At 55.3% G+C, this 20,761-nt stretch overlaps 1 protein-coding gene across 1 annotated transcript in view; it reads left to right on the top strand.

Annotated features, from left to right (window-relative positions):
- LOC127587432 (atrial natriuretic peptide receptor 1-like) overlaps positions 1-18,898 on the top strand; it is a 62,793-nt gene extending 43,895 nt beyond the window's left edge. Inside the window, 7 exon segments of the mRNA XM_052045742.1 lie at positions 1,204-1,350; positions 3,974-4,097; positions 4,929-4,997; positions 7,061-7,235; positions 12,713-12,811; positions 15,803-15,894; positions 18,521-18,898. Coding sequence (XP_051901702.1) covers positions 1,204-1,350; positions 3,974-4,097; positions 4,929-4,997; positions 7,061-7,235; positions 12,713-12,811; positions 15,803-15,894; positions 18,521-18,583 — 769 coding nt within the window. The 3' untranslated portion in view covers positions 18,584-18,898.
- The last annotated feature ends 1,863 nt before the right edge of the window (positions 18,899-20,761 follow it).

Genomic DNA, 20,761 nt, shown 5'->3' with positions numbered 1-20,761 from the left:
CCAGCTGATCTCCACAGGATCTAAGGACACGGCCAGGGACACCATCCGGGCCAGATGCTTTTCAGGGGTTCACTCTCCAGAAGACTGATCTTACCTCCACAATGGTGACTGTGGGATCAGGTGCATTGGAGGCTGTCGGGGTGGGTGGTGACAAACCAATCCCCTCCTGTTCAAAACATGCATAGAATGCGTTCTCATTGGGAAGGGATGCGCTGTTGTTGGCGATGCAGCCCTACTTCGTTTTGTAGCCCGTTATAGCGTGTAAGCCCTGCCACACTGACGGCTGGTCTGGGACTCGATTTTGGACTGGTATTGTCTCTTGACATCTCTGATAGCTTTACAGCAGTCGTATCTCGATTTCTTGTATCGGTCAGGGTCAGCTGATTTGAATGCTGCAGTCCTAGACTTAAGTAGGGAGTGGATCTCCCGGTTCATCCATGGTTTCCAGTTCCGATTCCAGCACCTGGGGTCTCTTGTGTCTCCAAGTTATAGAACAGTCTGGGAGTTTTGTGGCGACCATTACTGAGCCTTGGTTTTTATTTTAGGTGCTTGTAGTTGAATTTAAATTCCCATCTCCCTTACTAGGGGATGGGTCCCACACACACACGGACCCTCAACTGAGAGTTGCAGAGTGTTGCAGCAGGTCGAGCTGCTGTCTCATACCCCCAGCAACCCAGGTTCGATCCCAACCTCTGGTTCTGTCAGTGTGGGGTTTGCACATTCTCCCTGTGACCGCGTGGGTGCTCGGTTTCCTCCCACATCCCAAAGATGTGCTGTATTGGCCGCTGTAAGTTGTCCCTTAGCGTAGTGGGAGAGTCAGTGAGGGGAGGTGATGGGCAACCGAGAAAGAGTAGTTTGCAGGGAACAAAATAGGATGGTTCAGAAATGATGGGATCGCTCTGAAAAAATTGAAGGGCTGAATGGCCTTCTATGTTGTAAGAAAGTATAGGAACCTTGGGGGGAATTCAAACACTCTTCTGGTCGATTACATGATGCTACTCCAGTAGCCTAACCATTATGCCACCACAGCCAACCATAACTGGTGGACCCTTATCAGCCACCTGAGATGGTCCAGCAGTTCGAGGGGCAAGAAGGGATGGGCAGTAAGTGCCCAGATCCAGTGAACCAATGGAAGTAAAGTTCTCCTCGTTGAGTGTCGGCTGCATCTAAACCGAACCTTCTCGATCGGGTCGGATCCCACAGGGAGAACAGCTCCAACATTCTGAACAACCTGCTGTCGAGGATGGAGCAGTACGCCAACAACCTGGAGGAGCTGGTGGAGGACCGGACGCAGGCGTACCTGGAGGAGAAGCGTAAAGCCGAGGCGCTGCTCTACCAGATCCTGCCGCAGTATGTAACGCACACCAGCCGGCCCGGCTCACCCGCCGCACATCCACACTCGAGCCCCGCGGTTCATGTCCACTGGCCGCTATAGTCCTTGTGGCGAGGGGACGATCGGGCAGGACGTCTGAGGGACCTTTCAGTGCCCTTGTCCTTCCAGATGGTCAAGGCTTTGGGAGGTGCTGTTGGAGTCAGAATGCTGATGGGATCAGCATGGACAAGTTGGGCTGAAGGAACACATGAAACATCCGGGGGAACTCAACGGCATCTGTGGAGGGAAGTGGACAGTCGACGGGGTCCATATGAAGGGTCTCGACCTGAAACGTCGACTGCCCACTTCCCTCCACAGATGCTGCCCGACCTGCTGAGTTCCTCCAGCATTTTGTGTGTTGCTGCAGATTCCAGCGTCTGCAGTGCCTCGTGTCTCCAAGTTGGGCCGAAGGGCCTGTCTCTGTGCTGTATTGCTCTGTGACTCTGTAACTCCGCAGTGCATGTTGTACAGAGCAGCCGGAATGTGCCAATAGAGTCGTGCAGCACAGAAATAGGGCCTTCAGCCCATCAGTTCTATGCTGCCCGTTGTACCTACTGCACTAATCCCTTTTACCCGCGTTAGATCTGTAGCCTTCTCTGCTTCAGCAGTTCAAATACCTGTCCAGATACTTCTAAAGTATCATGAGAGTCAAGGTCAAAATCCAATTTATTGTCATCTGCACAAGTCTGTGTGTGCACAGGTGCGATGAAAACTTACAGCATCACAGGCACAGAGCATCAGATACACAACATACACAAGAAAAACATTAATTAGACAGAAAGAGTACACAAATTTTACAAGAAAGAATACAATTAGAACAAAAAAAAAACAAAGTCCATTGTCGTGCAACGTGGTCATTTTTTAAAGTTTAAAAAAATTTAAATTTAAAAAATTTTTTTAAACTTTATTTACAGCATGGTAACAGGCCCTTCCGGCCCAACGAGTCCGCGCCGCCCATTTTAAACCCAAATTAACCTACCTGTACGTCTTTTAGAATGTGGGAGGAAACCGGAGCACCCGGAGGAAACCCACGCAGACACGGGAGAACGTACAAACTCCTTACAGACAGCGGCGGGAATCGAACCCTAATCACTGCCGCTGTAATAGCATCTCGCTAACCGCTACGCTACCGTGCCAGCCCTGGTGTTGCTATACTAAGGTAGTGATTAGGGTCGTGCCATTTGGTTCAGGAACCGAATGGTTGAAGGGAAGTCGCTGTTCCTGAACCCGGTGGTGTGGGACTTCAGGCTTCTGTACCTCCTGCCTACATCACCTCCTCAGGCAGCACATTCCAGACTCCAACCACCCTCAGTGTGAACAAATTCGCCCTCAGATCTCCAAACCTCCTACCTCGCACCTTAAACCTTTAGTCTTTGACGCACCCACCATGAGATCAAGACTTTTACTTTCTACCCCGCATTTTACGTACCTCTATCGGGCGATGTTAGAAGTGGTGGGTAAGCTGTCGATCGGTCACTGGGTTTTGTTCTGGTCTGTCCTCCTCAGCAGGCAGTGCTTTGAAGGGCAGTCAATTACACACAGATGGAACCCATGGTATTGGGTTCACCTACCAGGGCGCAGGGGTGCCAGGTGCACCTCTGGAGGTAGCAGAGTGAGTGTTGCTGTGGGACCATCAGTGATGGAGTGTGGAAGTCAGCAATAGGCAGCGAGGCCACAGCTGGAGGAGTGCTGACATCTGAAAGGGCCGGAGGGGATTACAGAGACGGAGGGGTGTAGGGCCGGGAGGTGGGGGGGGGGGTTACAGAGACGGGGAGGGGGTGTAGGGGCCGGAGGGGGTTACAGAGACGGGGAAGGGTGTAGGGCCAGAGGGGTCACAGAGACGGGGAGGAGTGTAGGGGCTGGAGGGGGTTACAGAGACAGGGAGGGGTGTAGGGCCGGACCGTGTTACAGAGACAGGGAGGGGTGTAGGGGCCGGAGGGGGTTACAGAGACAGGGAGGGGTGTAGGGCCGGGAGGTGGGGGGGGGGGGTTACAGAGACAGGGAGGGGCGTAGGGCCAGAGGGGTCACAGAGACGGGGAGGGGTGTAGGGGCTGGAGGGGGTTACAGAGACAGGGAGGGGTGTAGGGCCGGAGGGTGTTACAGAGACAGGGAGGGGTGTAGGGCCAGAGGGGTCACAGAGACGGGGAGGGGTGTAGGGACCGGAGGGGGTTACAGAGACAGGGAGGGGTGTAGGGCCGGAGGAGGTTACAGAAACAGGGAGGGGTATAGGGGCCAGAGGGGGTTACAAAGGCGTTACAGAGGGAAGGAGGGGTGTGGAGCCTAGAGGGGGTTATAGAGATAGAGAAGATGTAGTCCTGATGTAGATCGGTGCGCACTGTGCTGGGTGGGATTTCAGCAGCAGAAGTCTGGATGGGATGGAGCCAGTGGAAGGTTGGAGGATGGGGGAGCGATGGCATGGAGCAACTCAGCAACGGGGGGACGAGACGCAATGTCAAGGATGGTGGCATCTGGGCTCATTGCTCCACTGTGCTCAGAGACAGGTGTCCTGAGGTTGGGAGAGTGGGCCAGACGGGTTTCAGGAGGGAATTCCAGAGCACAGCTTCCTAACAGCCTAACCCTCTGCCCCCTTCCCCACCCCAGCTCGGTGGCCGAGCAGTTGAAGAGGGGCGAGACAGTCCAGGCGGAGGCATTCGATAGCGTTACCATCTACTTCAGCGATATCGTGGGGTTCACTGCCATGTCTGCCGAGAGCACCCCAATGCAGGTAACAGGGAGGTGGAGAGCCCCAGAGTGTGTGAAGCACACGGTGACCGGGGTTGCACACAGATGGAGGAGGGCTGGGAATTCCAGATGCCCTCCCTGAGGAGGGCCGGCCGAGGGTTTGTTTTCCCATGGGAGCAGGCAGTGTCCAAACACCAGCACAGGCCAAGATGTTCCAGCCATTAGTCTGAACCCAGGAGAAAACTGCTCGGGCCATTAAACTGTCAAGGGGTTTCTTTACGATGAACAATTCTGTCCATTGGTTTAAAAATGTTGGAGGTGGAGAATCAGCCAATTGAGTAATTGAGAGAGACTGACCATTCCCAATTGGTTGCGGGAAGGTGGGGCACCACAACAATGGGCAACCAATAGTGGGACGCCATGGGGATGGGCAACCAATGGCGGGACACAGTGAGGACAGGCAATCAATGTCGGGACACCGTGACCATGGGCAACCAATGGCGGACAAAGGTCGTCTGTTGAAAGCTCAAAGAATGTGTCCAGCCTTGGTTGGACACCCTGAGCCAGGGCACCCTGAGTCCTGTCCTGTTGCCTGCTGCTGGGTCCCAGACCCCAGACCACAGCCCCACCCCTCACCCCTGGGCCCCAGACCCACCCACTCTCCTGAGCCCCAGACCCACACACCTCCCCGGGCCCCAGACCCATCCCCTCTCCTGGGCCCCAGACTCCGCTGAACTGCCAACAGTTTTAACCACAGTCCTGCACTTCACTGGTGGACACTTCAGTGCTCAGCTGAATGCCAGGGTCACCTCCAGGGACCACCCGGCCTGAACGTTCTTCCATATCTGACCTGTTTGCTTCTGATTGGCCTCAGGTCGTGACATTGCTCAATGATCTCTACACCTGCTTTGATGCCATTATCGACAACTTTGATGTTTACAAAGTAAGTTCACTGCTCCACTTATGTCTCCTTTTGTCATTGTCTCCCCCACTTCTCTTTCCCTCTCCTTGCCTTTCACTGTCTTCCCTCCCTGCGTCCCCTCTCTCCCCCCTGCTCTCTCCCCCCTGGTCTCTCTCCCCCTGCTCTCTCCCCCCTGCTCTCTCCCCCCTGCTCTCTCCCCCCTGCTCTCCCCCCCTGCTCTCTCCCCCCTGCTCTCTCTCCCCCTGCTCTCTCCCCCCTGCTCTCTCCCCCTTGCTCTCTCCCCCCTGCTCTCCCCCCACTGCTCTCCCCCACTGCTCTCCCCCCTGCTCTCCCCCCTGCTCTCTCCCCCCCTGCTCCCCCCTGCTCTCCCCCCCTGCTCTCCCCCCTGCTCTCCCCCCCTGCTCTCTCCCCCCTGCTCTCTCCCCCTGCTCTCCCCCCCTGCTCTCCCCCCCTGCTCTCCCCCCCTGCTCTCCGCCCCCTGCTCTCCCCCCCTGCTCTCCCCCCCTGCTCTCCCCCCCCTGCTCTCCCCCCCCTGCTCTCCCCCCCTGCTCTCCGCCCCCTGCTCTCCCCCCCTGCTCTCCCCCCCTGCTCTCCCCCCACTGCTCTCCCCCCCTGCTCTCCCCCCTGCTCTCTCTCCCCCTGCTCTCTCCCCCTGCTCTCTCCCCCTGCTCTCTCCCCCCTGCTCTCCCCCCCGCTCTCCCCCCCGCTCTCCCCCCCCGCTCTCCCCCCCTTCTCTCACCCCCTGCTCTCTCCCCCCCTGCTCTCCCCCCCCGCTCTCCCCCCCTGCTCTCCCCCCCGCTCTCCCCCCCGCTCTCTCCCCCTGCTCTCTCCCCCCTGCTCTCTCCCCCCTGCTCTCCCCCCCTGCTCTCCCCCCCTGCTCTCCCCCCCTGCTCTCTCCCCCCTGCTCTCCCCCCTGCTCTCCGCCCCCTGCTCTCCCCCTGCTCTCTCCCCCCTGCTCTCCCCCCCTGCTCTCCCCCCACTGCTCTCCCCCCACTGCTCTCCCCCCCCTGCTCTCCCCCCCTGCTCTCCCCCCCTGCTCTCTCCCCCCTGCTCTCCCCCCCGCTCTCCCCCCCCGCTCCACCCCCGCTCTCCCCCCCTGCTCTCCCCCCTGCTCTCCCCCCTGCTCTCCCCCCCTGCTCTCCCCCCCGCTCTCTCCCCCCTGCTCTCTCCCCCTGCTCTCCCCCCCCGCTCTCCCCCCCGCTCTCCCCCCCTGCTCTCCCCCCTGCTCTCCCCCCCTTCTCTCCCCCCTTCTCTCCCCCACTGCTCTCTCCCCCCTGCTCTCTCCCCCTGCTCTCTCCCCCCCTGCTCTCTCCCCCCCTGCTCTCCCCCCCTTCTCTCCCCCCCTTCTCTCCCCCACTGCTCTCTCCCCCCTGCTCTCCCCCCTGCTCTCCCCCCCTGCTCTCCCCCCTGCTCTCTCCCCCCTGCTCTCTCCCCCCTGCTCTCTCCCCCTGCTCTCTCCCCCTGCTCTCCCCCCCTGCTCCTTCCCCCCTGCTCCTTCCCCCTGCTCTCCCCCCTGCTCTCCCCCCTGCTCTCCCCCCTGCTCTCCCCCCCCCTGCTCTCCCCCCCTGCTCTCCCCCCCCTGCTCTCCCCCCCCTGCTCTCCCCCCCTGCTCTCTGCCCCCTGCTCTCCCCCCCCCGCCCCCCCCCGCCCTCTCCCCCCCCCTCTCGCCCCCCGCTCTCTCCCCCCCCGCTCTCCCCCCCCGCTCTCCCCCCCCTGCTCTCCCCCCCCTGCTCTCCCCCCCCGCTCTCTCCCCCCTGCTCTCTCCCCCCTGCTCTCTCCCCCTGCTCTCTCCCCCATTCTCTTTCCCCTCCCTTTTCCTTTCTTCTCCTCATTCTCTCCAGAGATTTGCCATTCATTCCCTCTCCTCCCTCTCCCACCCCTCTCCTCCCTCTCCCACCCCTCTCCTCCCTCTCCCACCCCTCTCCTCCCTCTCCCACCCCTCTCCTCCCTCTCCCTTTTTTCTCTCTCCCTCTCTCCCTCTCTCCCTGTTCTCTCCAGAGATTTCTCACTCTCCCTCTCTCTGTTCACTGGAAGTAATGGTCTCTCTGTCTTTCTGTCTCTCTCCTGCTCCCTGGGGCTCCCAGGTGGAGACAATTGGAGATGCCTACATGGTGGTGTCTGGCCTTCCGGAGCGAAACGGGAAGCTCCATGCCCGGGAAGTGGCCCGGATGTCCCTGGCCCTGCTGGAAGCGGTTAAGACATTTAAAACCCGCCATCGGCCAGACCAGCAGCTGAGGCTCAGAATTGGAATCCACACAGGTAAGGAGCAAAGGCCCGGGGAGACAGGGCTGGAACAGGTCGGTGACTGGGATCAGTCCAGGGAGCATCAGATACGGACAGCACCAGACAGAGTGGGACAGGCCAGGGAATGGGAACACAACGACACGACAGGGATAGGCTCAGGGAAGGTTTGCGAAATTTGCTTATTATGGTCACATGTCCCGAGGTACAGGGAAAATCTTTGCTTTGCCTGCCAATCACATACAGATCACTTCATCACATCAGTTCATTGAGGTAGTACAAGGGAAAACAATAACAGAATGCAGAATAAAGTGTTACAGTTACAGAGAAAGTGCAGTGCAGGCAGACAATAAGGTGCAAGGGCCACAACGAGGTAGGTTGTGAGATCAAGAGTCCATCTTATCGTACAAGAGGACCATTCAATAGCCTTATAACAGCAGGATAGAAGCTGTCCTTGAGCCTGATGGTACGTGCTTTCAGGCTTTTGTATCTTCTGCCCTATGGGAGGGGGAAGAAGAGAGAATGTCCGGGGTGGGTGGGGTCCTTGATTATGTCGGCTGCTTTACTGAGTCAGCGAGAAGTATAGACAGAATCCGTGGAGGGGAGGCTGGTTTCTGTGATGTGCTGAGCTGTGTCCACAACTCTCTGCAGTTTCTTGCAGTCACGGGCAGAGCAGTTGTTGTACCAAGCCGGAGAGGATGCTTTCCATGATGCATCTATAAAAATTGGTGAGGGTCAAAGGGGCCATGCCAAATTTCTTAAGACACATGAGAGGCTTCAGATGCTGGAAATCTGGAGCAGCACACAATCCTGAAGAAGCCAGTCATGAAGAAAGGTCTCAACCAGAAACGTCAACTGTCCTTTTCCATCCATAGATGCTGTCTGACCTGCTGAGTTCCTCCAGCGTTTTGTGTCTTGCTCTGAATTTCTTTAGGTTTAGATCAGAGAACTCCTTGAAAGATCTCCCTGATCTCACTGAAAGTGGATGTACAGGTTGATAGGGTGGTAAAGAAGGTGTACAGCGTGCTTGCCTTTATTAGTTGAGGCACTGAGTTCAGGAGTCAGGAAGTTGTGTTACAGCTTTATAAAACTCTGGTTAGGCCACATCTGGAGTATTGCATTCAATTCTGGTCGCCCCGTTATGTGGAGGCTTTGGAGAGGGTGCAGAAGAGGTTTACCAGGATGCTGCATGGATTAGAGGGCATGTGCTACGAGGAAAGGTTGGACAAACTTGGGTTGTTTTCTCTGGAGTGTCAGATGCTGAGCGGAGACCTGTTGGAGGTTTATAAGATTATGAGAGGCATAGATAGAGTAGACAGCTGGTATCTTTTTCCAGGTCAAAATGTCTAATACAAGAGGGCATGCATTTAGAGTGAGGGGACAAGTTCGAAGGAGATATACAGGGCAAGTTTTTTGCCCAGAGAGTGATGGGTCCCTGGAATATGCTGCCAGGGGTGGTGGTGGAGCCAGGTACAATAGAGACATTCAAGAGGCTCTTAGATAGGCCCAAGAATGTGCAGGGAATGAAGGAAAATGGAGGTCACGTCAGCGGAAGGGATTAGTTTAGTTAGCCACTTAACTACTAGTTTAATTAGATTGGCACAACATTGTGGGCTGAAGGGCCTGTTCCTGTGCTGTTCTATGTTCTAGGTGAGGCCCAGAGAGTGTGGGCACCCTGTGTTGGAGGTGTCAGTAACAGCGAACACACATTGAGGAGATTTAGGGACACAGGAGACCACAGATGCTGCAACCTGGAGCAACACACAATCTGCTGGAGGAACCCAGCAGGTCGAGCAGCATCTGTAGGGGGAGATGCTCCTGCCCAGAGATGCTGCTCGACCTGCTGAGTTCCTCCAGCAGCTTGTTTGTTGCTTAAAAATTAAGGAGAATTAGATACCGAATCAGGAAGGCGGTAACTCTGCTTTCTGTTGGTGGGCATGCTCTACACATCTCTTCCCACACCACTCAATCTCTCCCCTTCACCCTGTTCCTCTGCCCCTCGTGGGCTTTCCCCTTCAACCCATCACTGCAGTCAGCGGGGGATTCCTGGTAGCTGCAGAGAGTTCTCGGGATGGCCCGGGGGGAGTTCATTGTCCAGTTTGTCAGAGGGCACGAGCCGGAGTAGCCTGCCCATGGAATCACTGCCGTGCTCACCTTGGTCTCCCTCGTGGGCAGCCACAGGTGGAAAAGTGCATCTCAGGCTGCAGGGATCTCCTCAGGTTCTTCCAGAGCACTGGGGCTCCCCCTGCATTTGCCAGGTGTTCCAGGATGCTCTCAGTAAACAGACCCAGCACCGCACCAAGAGTCCACTTCATCTCCACATCCGTTAGTCCGGCTTCAGCAGAGGAACCGGGCAGTGAACGTTCTCTGTGCCCACCCTCGCCAGTGTCAGCATCAAGTAGCAATGGGCTTGAATCCGCAGCTGGAGGATGGGCTGTGCCTGCATGAAAACCTCCCTGGGAAACCTAGCAGCCAGACCGACCATGTCTGCTCCCCTTGCCCCCTCCCAGTGGGAGCAGATTCAACATTCCTCCAACCTCTGGGGACAGACGTTTCCCCTCTGACATTTAGTTCCTAGTTCAATTAGTTTGGCACAACATGGTGGGCTGAAGGGCCTGTTGCTGGGCAGTGTTGTTCTCTGTTCTAACATTTCTTCCAGTGGGGAAGGGCATAATGAGAGGCTGCCCCATTTGTCTGTGTTTGCCCCATATCCCTCTCACCTTTCCTATCCATGTACCTGTCCAAGTTCCTTCTAAGTGTTGTTCCATTTGGACCTGGTGTTGGGTAACGAGCCTGGTCAGGTGACCGACCTTTCAGTGAGAGAACAGTTCAGGAACAGTGATCACAACTCCTTAAGTTTTAAGAAAGCTATAGATAAGGATAAGTATGGACCATGTGGGAGAGTATTAAATTGGAGCAGAGCAAATTACAAGAGCATTCGGCAGGAACTAGGGACGGTTAATTGGGAACAACTGTTTGTGGGCAAGTCCACATCTGACATGCAGAGGGTGTTCAAAGACCAACTGCACAGAGTACAGGACAGGGGTGTTCCAGAAAGAAGGAAGGACGTGAATGGCAGAGTAAGAGAACCAAAGTAACAGAGAGGTGGTGGATTTAGTCAAGAAGAAAAAGGAACATTATGTAAAGCTGAGGAAGCTGGGATCAAACAGAGCCCTTGAGGGTTACAGAGAAGCCAGAAAGGAACTCAAGAAGGGAATTAGGAAAGTCAGGAGGGGCCATGAAAAGCCCTTGGCAAGTAGGATTAAAGAGAATCCCAAGGCATTGTATGCATGCATCAAGAGCAAAAGGATAACTAGGGAGGGGGTAGGACTGCTCAAGGATAAAGAAGGGAACACGTGCTTGGAAGTGGAGGATGTGGGTGACGTCCTTAATGAGTACTTTGCATCAGTACTTACCAAGGAGAAGGATAGGGAGATCAATGTGGAGCATGCTAATATGCTAGGGTATTTAGAGATAAAGGAGGAGGTAGTGTTGGGTCTCTTAAAGAGCGTTAAGGTGGATAGGTCCCCAGGGCCTGATGGGATACACCCCAGGTTATTGAGAGAGGCAAGAGATGAGATTGCTGGGGCCTTGACCAATATTTTTGTGTCCTCTCTCGCCACAGGCGAGGTCCCGGAGGAGTGGCGAGTAGCGAATGTTGTTTCATTATTCAAGAAGGGAAACTGGGATAATCCCGGTAACTATAGACTGGTGAGTCTCACGTCAGTGGTAGGGAAGTTACTGGAGAGGATTCTTAGGGATAGGATTTATGAGCATTTGGAAAACCATCGCCTAATTAGGACAGTGAGCATGGCTTTGTGCAGGGCAAGTCATGTCTTACTAACTTGATTGAGTTTTTTGACCAGGTGATGGAGTTTTATAACAAGGTCACGAGGGTGGTTGATGAAGGTAGAGCTGTGGATGTTGTCTACATGGACTTTAGTAAGGTGTTTGACAAGGTCCCTCATGGGTGGCTCATCCAGAAGATGCATGGGATCCACAGTGAGTTGGCTGTTTGGATTCAGAACTGGCTTGCCCGTAGAAGACAGAGGGTAGTGGTCGATGGGACTTATTCTGGCTGGAGGTCTGTCACTAGTGGTGTTCCTCAAGGATCCGTACTGGGACCTCTGCTGTTTGTGATGTATATAAATGACCTGGATGAAAATGTAGATGGGTGGGTTAGTAAGTTTGCAGATGAAACTAGGATTGGTGGTGCTGTGGATAGTGTACAGAACTGGCAAAGGATACAGTGGGATCCAGATCAGTTGCAGATATAGGCGGAGAAATGGCAGTTGGAGTTCAGCCCGGCCAATTGTGAAGTGTTGCACCTTGGGAGATCAAATGTAAAGAGACAGACATTAATGGCAAGACCCTTAACAGTGTGGATGAGCAGAGGGATCTTGGGGTCCAAGTTCATAGCTCCCTGAAGGTGGCTACACAGGTTGATAGGGAGGTAAAGTTGAGGCATTGAGTTCAAGAGTCAGGAAGTTATGCTGCAGCTTTATAAAACTCTAGTTAGGCCACATCTGGAGTATTGCATTCAGTTCTGGTCGCCCCATTACAGGAAGGATGTGGAGACTTCGGAGAGGGTGCAGTAGAGGTTCACCAGGATGCTGCCTGGATTAGAGAGCATGAGCTACAAGGAGAGGTTGGACACACTTGGGTTGTTTTCTCTGCAGCGGCAGAGGCTGAGGGGAGACCTGATAGAGGTTTATAAGATTATGAGAGGCATAGATAGAGTGGACAGCCAGCATCTTTTTCCCAGGGTCAAAATGTCTAATACCAGAAGGCATGGATTTCAGGTGATGGGGGTAAGTTCAAAGGAGATGTGCGGGGCAAGTTTTTTACACAGAGAGCGGTGGGTACCTGGAATGCGCTGCCTGGGGTGGGGGTGGAGGCAGATACGATAGAGGCATTCAAGAAGCTCTGAGGTCGGCACATGGACGTGTGGGAAATGGTAGGATATGGACATTGTGCAGGCAGAAGGGATTAGTTTAGTCGGGCATTTTATTACTAATGTAATTGGATTGCCCGATTGTTCCTGTGTTGTGCTGTTCTATGTTAATGTACCTATCTGAACCACTTTGTCTGGCAGCTCATTCCACATACTGACCACTTTCCGGGTGGGAAAAACTGTTGCTCTTCAGGTTCCTATTAAATCCCTCCCCTCTCACCTTAAACCTATGCTCTCTAGTTCTTGATTCCCCAAACCTGGGAAAAAGACTGTGCATTCACCCTATCTATGCCCCTCATGATTTGTATGCCTCCATAACGCCACCCCTCCATCTGCTAAGATGCTTTTGCTTTGAATGTTTGTTGGGGGAAGCTGGACAAGGGTCAAGGAGGAGGTGATACATCTACATGTATCAAGTAGGACAAGCGAGGGACGTGAAGCCCAGATGGGCCGAATGGCCTATCCCTGCGTAATCCCGGCACAGTGTGTTGTGTGTCACCACCTCCGTCGGAGTCACCAGGTCTCTCTGTTCTGTTCCCAGGGCCGGTGTGCGCGGGCGTAGTGGGGTTAAAGATGCCTCGCTACTGCCTGTTCGGGGACACGGTGAACACGGCCTCTCGCATGGAGTCCAACGGCGAAGGTACAGCAGTCGATCGCAACGCCCACTATCCCACCACCTCCCGCAGTGGGAAAGACAAGTCCACACAGCCCACAGCTTGGCACTGCCCTCCCCAATGTGGGGCACTCCCTCGGCACCGTGAATCAGGTGCCTTCTTTTGGAAGGTAGTCACTAACGTGGGAGAAGTGTCACCGGTCTACGCACAACAAGATCCCACAGACAGATGGCTGTGGTTACTCTGATAAATGTTGTCCTGGGATACCAGGGAGAGCACCCCTGCTCTCTAAAACTGTTGTCTAACATCTTGTGCATGAAACTGAAGAGGCAGATGGTGCCTTTGCTTAAGGTCCCACAGAAGAGATGACCCTTCCAATAGTGAGGAGCCCCGTCAGCATTACCATTCAACAGCACTGTGGTCCCTCAGTACTGCCCCTCCGACAGTGCAGCACTCCGTCAGTACTACCCCTCCGACAGTGTAGCACTCCCTCAGTACTGCCCCTCCGACAGTGTAGCACTCCCTCAGTACTGCCCCTCCGACAGTGTGGCACTCCCTCAGTACTGCCCCTCCGACAGTGTAGCACTCCCTCAGTACTACCCCTCCGACAGTGCAGCACTCCCTCAGTACTGCCCCTCCGACAGTGCAGCACTCCCTCAGTACTACCCCTCCGACAGTGTAGAACTCCCTCAGTACTACCCCTCCGACAATGTAGCACTCCCTCAGTACTACCCCTCCGACAGTGTGGCACTCCCTCAGTACCTTCCCTCTGACAGTGCGGCACTCCCTCAGTACTGCCCCTCTGACAGTGTAGCACTCCCTCAGTACTGCCCCTCTGACAATGCAGCACTCCCTCAGTACTGCCCCTCCGACAGTGTAGCACTCCCTCAGTACTGCCCCTCCGACAGTGTGGCACTCCCTCAGTACTACCCCTCCGACAGTGTGGCACTCCCTCAGTACTGCTCCTCCGACAGTGCAGCACTCCCTCAGTACTACCCCTCCGACAATGTAGCACTCCCTCAGTACTGCCCCTCTGACAGTGTGGCACTCCCTCAGTACTGCCCCTCCGACAGTGTGGCACTCCCTCAGTACTGCCCCTCTGACAGCGTGGCACTCCCTCAGTACTGCCCCTCCGACAGTGCAGCACTCCCTCAGTACCTTCCCTCTGACAGTGCAGCACTCCCTCAGTACTGCCCCTCCGACAGTGTAGCACTCCCTCAGTACTGCCCCTCTGACAGTGTGGCACTCCCTCAGTACTGCCCCTCTGACAGTGTGGCACTCCCTCAGTACTGCCCCTCCGACAGTGTAGCACTCCCTCAGTACTGCCCCTCTGACAGTGCGGCACTCCCTCAGTGAGTCCCTCTGACAGTGTAGCACTCCCACAGTGCTGCCTCTTCCACAACATGGTCCTCCCTTGGCACAACCCCCTTTTTTTTAATGATAAACATTTATTCACTAAAAGCACTACAAAAGACAACCAGTGTCAATACACGACATCTAATACAGAAAAGAAGAAACTACGCAACGACATACTACGGTAGAGAATGCAAACTAATACTAACGAAACACACACGCGACGCTACACCCATCAACGCGACACGCGACACTTCAAATAAGAATCGCGTTTGTACCGTCCACCACACACGCGATCCCCTGAGGGGCCCACCGAGCGCGGAACTCGGCTAGGGTGCCCGCGGAAACCGTGTGCTCCCTCTCTAAACGCACCCGCGCGCGCACGTAAGCGCGGAAGACGGGCAGGCAGGCCGACCTGCCGGTACCCTCGGCCGTCCGCTGCCGCGTCCCGTGGATGGCCAGCTTGGCCAGGCCCAGCAGGAGACCCACCAGGAGATCCGCCTCGTGCCCCTCCCCGTGCCGCACCGGGTGCCCGTAGACCAACAGCGCTGGGCTGAACTGCAACCAGAACTTCAGCAGCAGCCCCCGCAGGTACTCAAAGAGGGGCTGCAACCTCTCGCACTCCACGTATGCGTGGTACACCGTCTCCTCCCGGCTGCAGAAGTGACAAGCGGCCGGGGTGTCAGTGAACCGGCTCAAGAATCGGTTGCACGGCACGGCCCGGTGCAACACCCTCCACCCCAGGTCCCCGATGTACAGCGGGAGGACTCCCGCGTAGAGGGATCTCCACTGGGGACCACCCTTGCCGCCCGGCAGCAAGACGGACCACCACGGCATGTCCGGCCGGCAGACCAGGGCGAGGAAGTGAAAGGTATGCAGGAGCAGCCCGTACAAGAACCACCTCGGCGCCTCGCGGAACGGCACCGTCGGCGTGTCCGCCAGGTGGCTCAGGCTGTGCCGCGCCACCTCCCGTGAGAGACACTGGGCCCTGGGCCCGACCAGCAACTCCGGCGGGGCTGGCGCTGGTGCGGCCGGGACCCCCCCCGGCGCCCACCGCGACCAGAGGGGGAGCGGCTGCGCGCTCGCCACGCGACACCGCGCCCCACACCCGCATCAGATCCCGATAGAACCCGGGCAGCTCCCGCAGAGCGGCTCGGCCGACGCCCGCCGCCGGGAGACGCGCCCCCTCCCGGAGGCAGCATCCCCAGCGGAGGAAGTAGGTGGCCAGCGCGTGCCACCGCGGGGGGTGCTCCGTGTACAGGTACCTCTGCAGCGCCCGGAGGCGGAGGGCTGCCAGCTGGATGCGCACGCACACCAGCGACTGACCCCCCCCTCCGCCGACAGCAGACTCAGGAACACCGCGGAGACCTCCTCACCGCCCTTCCTGCAGTGTGGCGCTCCCTTCTCACTGCCCCTCCCGCAGCACGGCGCTTCCTCCTCAGTGGTCCTCCCACAGTGCGGTGCTCCCTCCTCACTGCCCCTCCCGCAACACGGCACTCCCTCAGTACTACCTCCCCCCACTAGCATGGCGCTCTCTCACTTCTGCACTGTGGGTGCTGGTCTTGAGCCCATGACCTTCCAGTCAGGAGAAGGACTTGTTGGGCCACAGTGACAGGGATGGAGGAGGCAGTTCCCTTAACCCAGCCTGATTTCTTCTTCTCCAGCCCTGAAGATCCACATGTCCTCTGCCACAAAGGACGTGCTGGAGGAGTTCAGCTGCTTTGTGCTTGATTTGCGAGGTGATATCGAGTTGAAGGTAAGTGAGTGTGTAAACCTTCAGTAATAATCCAGGGGTTCGAGGTTGTTCTCTGGGAATCATTGCAACAATAACTGGAAATTGTGCCTTTCCTTTTCATTGTCAGTGCCAATGCCTTGAACCCACTGTCTGTACCTTCCTCCACACCGTCCCATCACACACTCCCGGGGTCAGACACAGAGTGAAGCTCCCTCCACACCGTCCCGTCACACACTCCCGGGGTCAGACACAGAGTGAAGCTCCCTCCGCACCATCCCATCACACACTCCCGGGGTCAGACACAAGGTGAAGCTCCCTCCACACCGTCCCGTCACACACTCCCGGGGCAGGGACAGCCTGTGTTAGGCATAGAACAAAGCTCCCTCTACATTGTGCCATCACATGATCCCAGCACAGCACAGATTTTTTGTTCATTTTAAAAATAAACTTTATTCATAAAAAATACATACTAGAAATACAAAAAACACAGTGCATGGCTCTTTACATTCAGAATGTCGTTCGATCTGTACATTCACAGTGTTGTCAGTTTTATCCATTGGTAGTGTGAGCACATTTTGTGAACAGCACAGGGTGGACAAAGGCCTGAAGTGCCACAATAGGGAACGAGCAGCCAGAGGAAGTGGTTGTGACAGGTTCAATAACAACATTGAAAAGGTACCTGCACAGGTACATGGATAAGAAAGGTTTAGAGGGATATGGGCCCAACACGGGCAAAGGGGATTGGCTTAGATGGCCACCTTGGTCAGCATGGACCAGCGGGGCCAAAGGGCCTGTTTCTGTGACTCTGAAGAGGGAGCAGAGTGAGAGACTATGATAATGGAAAAACAATGACTCGCCATCTGCCCTGTCCACAATTAGCAGATCCCTCTGCTGCTGAATGGTACTGTCCAAGGCAGAAACATGGAAGGCAGATCACGTTCACAAGACAAAGGAGCAGAAGTAGGCCATTCAGCCCATCAAGTCTGCTCCATGAGCTAAACTAAAACTATTCCTATCTAGCCCCAATTTCCGGCCTTATCCCCATATCCCTTGATACCCTGACTAATTAGATACCTATCAGTCTCCTCCTTAAACACCCCCAATGATCGGGCCTCCACAGCTGTACGTGGCAACGAATTCCATAAATTCACAACCCTCTGGCTAAAGAAATTTCTACTCATTTCTGTTTTAAACCGGTACCCTCTAATTCTAAGACTGTGCCCTCAAGTCCTGGACTCACCCACCAAGGGAAACAGCTTAACCACATCTACTCTGTCCAGTCCCTTCAACATTCGAAATGTTTCTATGAGGTCCCCTCTCATTCTTCCGTACTCCAGTGAGTACAGTCAAAGAGCCGACAAACGCTCCTTGTATGTAAGCCCTTTCATCCCGAGAATCATCCTCGTAAATCTTCTCTGAACCCTCTCCAACATCAGTACATCCTTCCTAAGATATGGGGCCCAAAACTGCACACAGTATTCCAAATGAGGCCTCACCAGTGCCCCGTAGACCCTCATCAACACTTCCCTACTTTTATACACTATACCTCTCGAAATGAATGCCAACATAGCATTCGCTTTCCTTACTGCCGATCCGACCTGGTGGTTAACCTTTAGGGTATCCTGCACGAGTACCCCCAAGTCCCTTTCTACTTCTGTACTTTGAATTTTCTCCCCTTCTAGATAATAATCTGCCTGTTTAGTTCTTTTTCCAAAGTGTACAACGGCACATTTCTCAACATTGAATCTCATCTGCCATTTCCATGCCCATTCTCCTAAGCTATCTAAGTCTCTCCACAACCTAGCTGGAAGTGACTCTGGGTTCTCTGCTGATCAACCTTCCTCCTGCTGCCTTGGGCTGTTGGTCCTGAGTGTGTCAAGTCAAGTGGAGTTTCTTGTAATGTGCACCAGTACGGTGAATTACACGTACAATGAAAAACCTGCTTACAGCAGCATCACAGGCGTATAGGTACAGACAACACACAGAATATGAATTACACATTAATTATACATAAAATCACCCCACTCAGTGAATAAAAAGACTGTGGAAAACAAGACCTTCCTGCCAAAAAATGGCAGTGCAGGAGGTGGTCCGTCGTGTTCTGTTGCTGAGGCAGTGATCAGGGTTGTGCAGGTCGGTTCAAGAACCGAATGGCTGTGGGGAAGTCGCTGTTCCTGAACCTGGTGGTGTGGGACTTCAGGCTTCTGTACCTCCTGCCTGACGGTAGCAGTGACAAGATGGCACGGCCCGGATGGTGGGGATACTTGATGGTAGATGCCACCTTCTTGAAGCAGCGCCTCCTGTAGTCAAGTTGAGTTTATTGTCACCTGCAGAAGTCCGTGTGTGCACAGGGGCAATGAAAAGCTTACTTGCAGCAGCATCACAGGCACAGAGCATTAGACACACAACAGTCACAAGAAAAACGTCAATTATATTATACAAGAAAGAACACCATTAGAACCAAAACAAATGTCCATGGTGGGGAGGGCTGTGCCCATGATGGACTGGGCTGTGTCCATTACTCTATGCAGCCCCTTGCGTTCCTGTGCGTTGGAATTGCCGTACCAGGCTGTGATGCAACCGGTCAGGATAACCCGGTGTGTTGCGAGACCAGCGTGGCCTGAAACCATGTCCTCTTGTTTTTCAGGGGAAAGGGAAGATGAGAACGTACTGGCTGCTGGGAGAGCGGCCTGCCAGCAGCCACGGCTGACAGCTCACTGCCTCTCTCCACTGCTCCCGCTCTCTGTCTCACACTGCCCGTCCTCCTCGTGCTCTGGGTTCTTGAGATGAAGGGGGATCCTTCTCTGCACCCTGGCGTGGCACAGCACCATTTCAGGAGTGCGGTGTCTCTGACAGCTGATGCCGGCCAGGAGCAGGAGGAGCAGACGGTCCCCTGCTCGATTCCGGCTCACTCAGACTCCTCGTCGTTCTCGTGGCTCTTTGTGTGTCGGTCAGACCTGCGCGACCTTACAAGTGGATCCTGTTTGCTTTTGTTGATATTAAAACCAACAACATAAATCTGCCAGCAATGTCTATCACAGCCTCTCGCTTCATCACTGTCCACCCTTCGCTGCATTCCTTCCTTACCCCTCTTTCTTCACTTCTTCTAACTCTCTCTCCCTGCACACCATCTCTCTCCCTGCTCTCCATTTCCTAACCTTTCTCTCTCTGGGCCTGCTACCTACTTCTCCCTACATCTCCCTCCTGCAAACCCCTTTCTCTCTCTCTGTCTTTCTCTCCCTCCAACTCTCCCCCATACCCATTCTCTCTCTCTCTCTCTCCCCGTCTTCCTCCCTTCCCCCCCTCTCTCTCCGACATTCTCCCTGCAACCCACTTCCCCTATCCTTCTCTCTCTTCAGCTCTCTCCCCACACCCCTTCTCTCTCTCCCCACCTCTTCGCCCTCTCTCCTGCTCTAACTCTTTCCCTCCCTCTCGCTTTGTGCCTTTCCCTCTCTCTGTCCCCTCCCTGTCCCCCTCTCAGTTCCCCTCCCCTCTCTCTCACCTTCCCCACTCTCTCTCCCACCCCCCTCTCTGTTCCTCCCCCCTCTCCCTCTGTCCCTCTCCCTCTGTCCCTCTCCCTCTCTCTCCCTCCCCCCACAAGTTTCTTGCGTTCCTCCACCACTCACACAATCTCTCTTTCTGTGTCCACCTCTCCGCCCTCCATCTGAAGTCTTCCCACAACACACTATCTGATGAGCCGGTCACCTTTTCGATTAACAGCCGGAGAGAAACGTACAGTGTTTGGCCAGAGAAGTGATCACAATTTGGACGAGGCATTATATGAATCCTGCTTGTGGGAGCTTGCTGTGCACAGCATGGCTTTGGCTTTCCTGCAGACACGTCATTGGCTGTGAGCAGCATCAGGACATCTTCAGGTCCCGGAAGTCGCTACAAAAACGCAAGTTTGTCTTTCTCTGCCTTGACCTCAACCTCGCCAGCTTGTTGCCTGCACAGTCCACCGACTTTCAATCCCTCGCTTTCACCCCCACTCCCTCTCTGCAACGGGGAGGGAGCGCTGGAGGCCGAGGCTTGGCTTTGGGGTCAGACAACTGAAGTCGGGGTGTGGGCACAGGGAGGGAGGCCCAGGGACAGGCAGATGACTGAGGCGGAGGAGCAGGAAGGCTTGGAACACGGGGAGGAGAGGGGTGGGGGAGAGGTAGAGAGGCGAGGCAAGAGGTTTGGAGCCACCCACTTGGGATTGGGAGGGGGTCAGGGGTCTGTGAATGGAGGGGAGACAGCAGGAGCCTGGGAGAGGCTTGGAGGTCAGTGGGGGGGTGGGGGTGCCTTTGTGAATGGTGGGGGGTGGAGGGCTCAGAGGTTTGGGACCAGGTGCAGAGAGATCGACCGCAGAGCAGTACAGCACAGGAACAGGCCATTCGGCCCACAATGTTGTGCCCAACTAATTAAATGTAATTAAACGCTTCACTAAACTAATCCCTTCTGCCGACACAAGGTCCATCCATTTCCCTCCATTCCCTGCACAGTTATGTGCCCATCTAGGAGCCTCTTAAATGCCCGTATTGTATCTGCCTCCACCACCCCTGGCAGTGCATTCCAGGCAAGAAAACTTGCCCCGCACACCTCCTTTCAGCTTACCCCCTCTCACCTTAGGTGCTGGGGGTGCAGGGTCTGGGGGGAGGGAAACACAGGTTTGGGGTCGAGCTGCAGAGAAAGAGCGAAGACCCTGGGGCCCCCTCGCTGAGTTGTTGGTTTGGGGAAGTGGCAGTCAGCGGAGGAAGTCCACAAACAAGATGCAGTTCCTCCCCAGGGTTACGACAGGGTTCCCTCCCGTTCCCGAGCACTGTTCGTCACCCGAACAGTTCACGAGTCGGATATGCGGCTGCCCGGCAACACAGGGCAGCGCGTGGTTAAACCAGGGCGTTCAATT

The sequence above is a fragment of the Pristis pectinata genome, chromosome 40 (genome assembly GCF_009764475.1).
Source record: "Pristis pectinata isolate sPriPec2 chromosome 40, sPriPec2.1.pri, whole genome shotgun sequence".
Classification (NCBI taxonomy): Eukaryota; Metazoa; Chordata; class Chondrichthyes; order Rhinopristiformes; family Pristidae; genus Pristis; species Pristis pectinata.
This window is presented reverse-complemented; position numbering and strand designations above follow the sequence as displayed.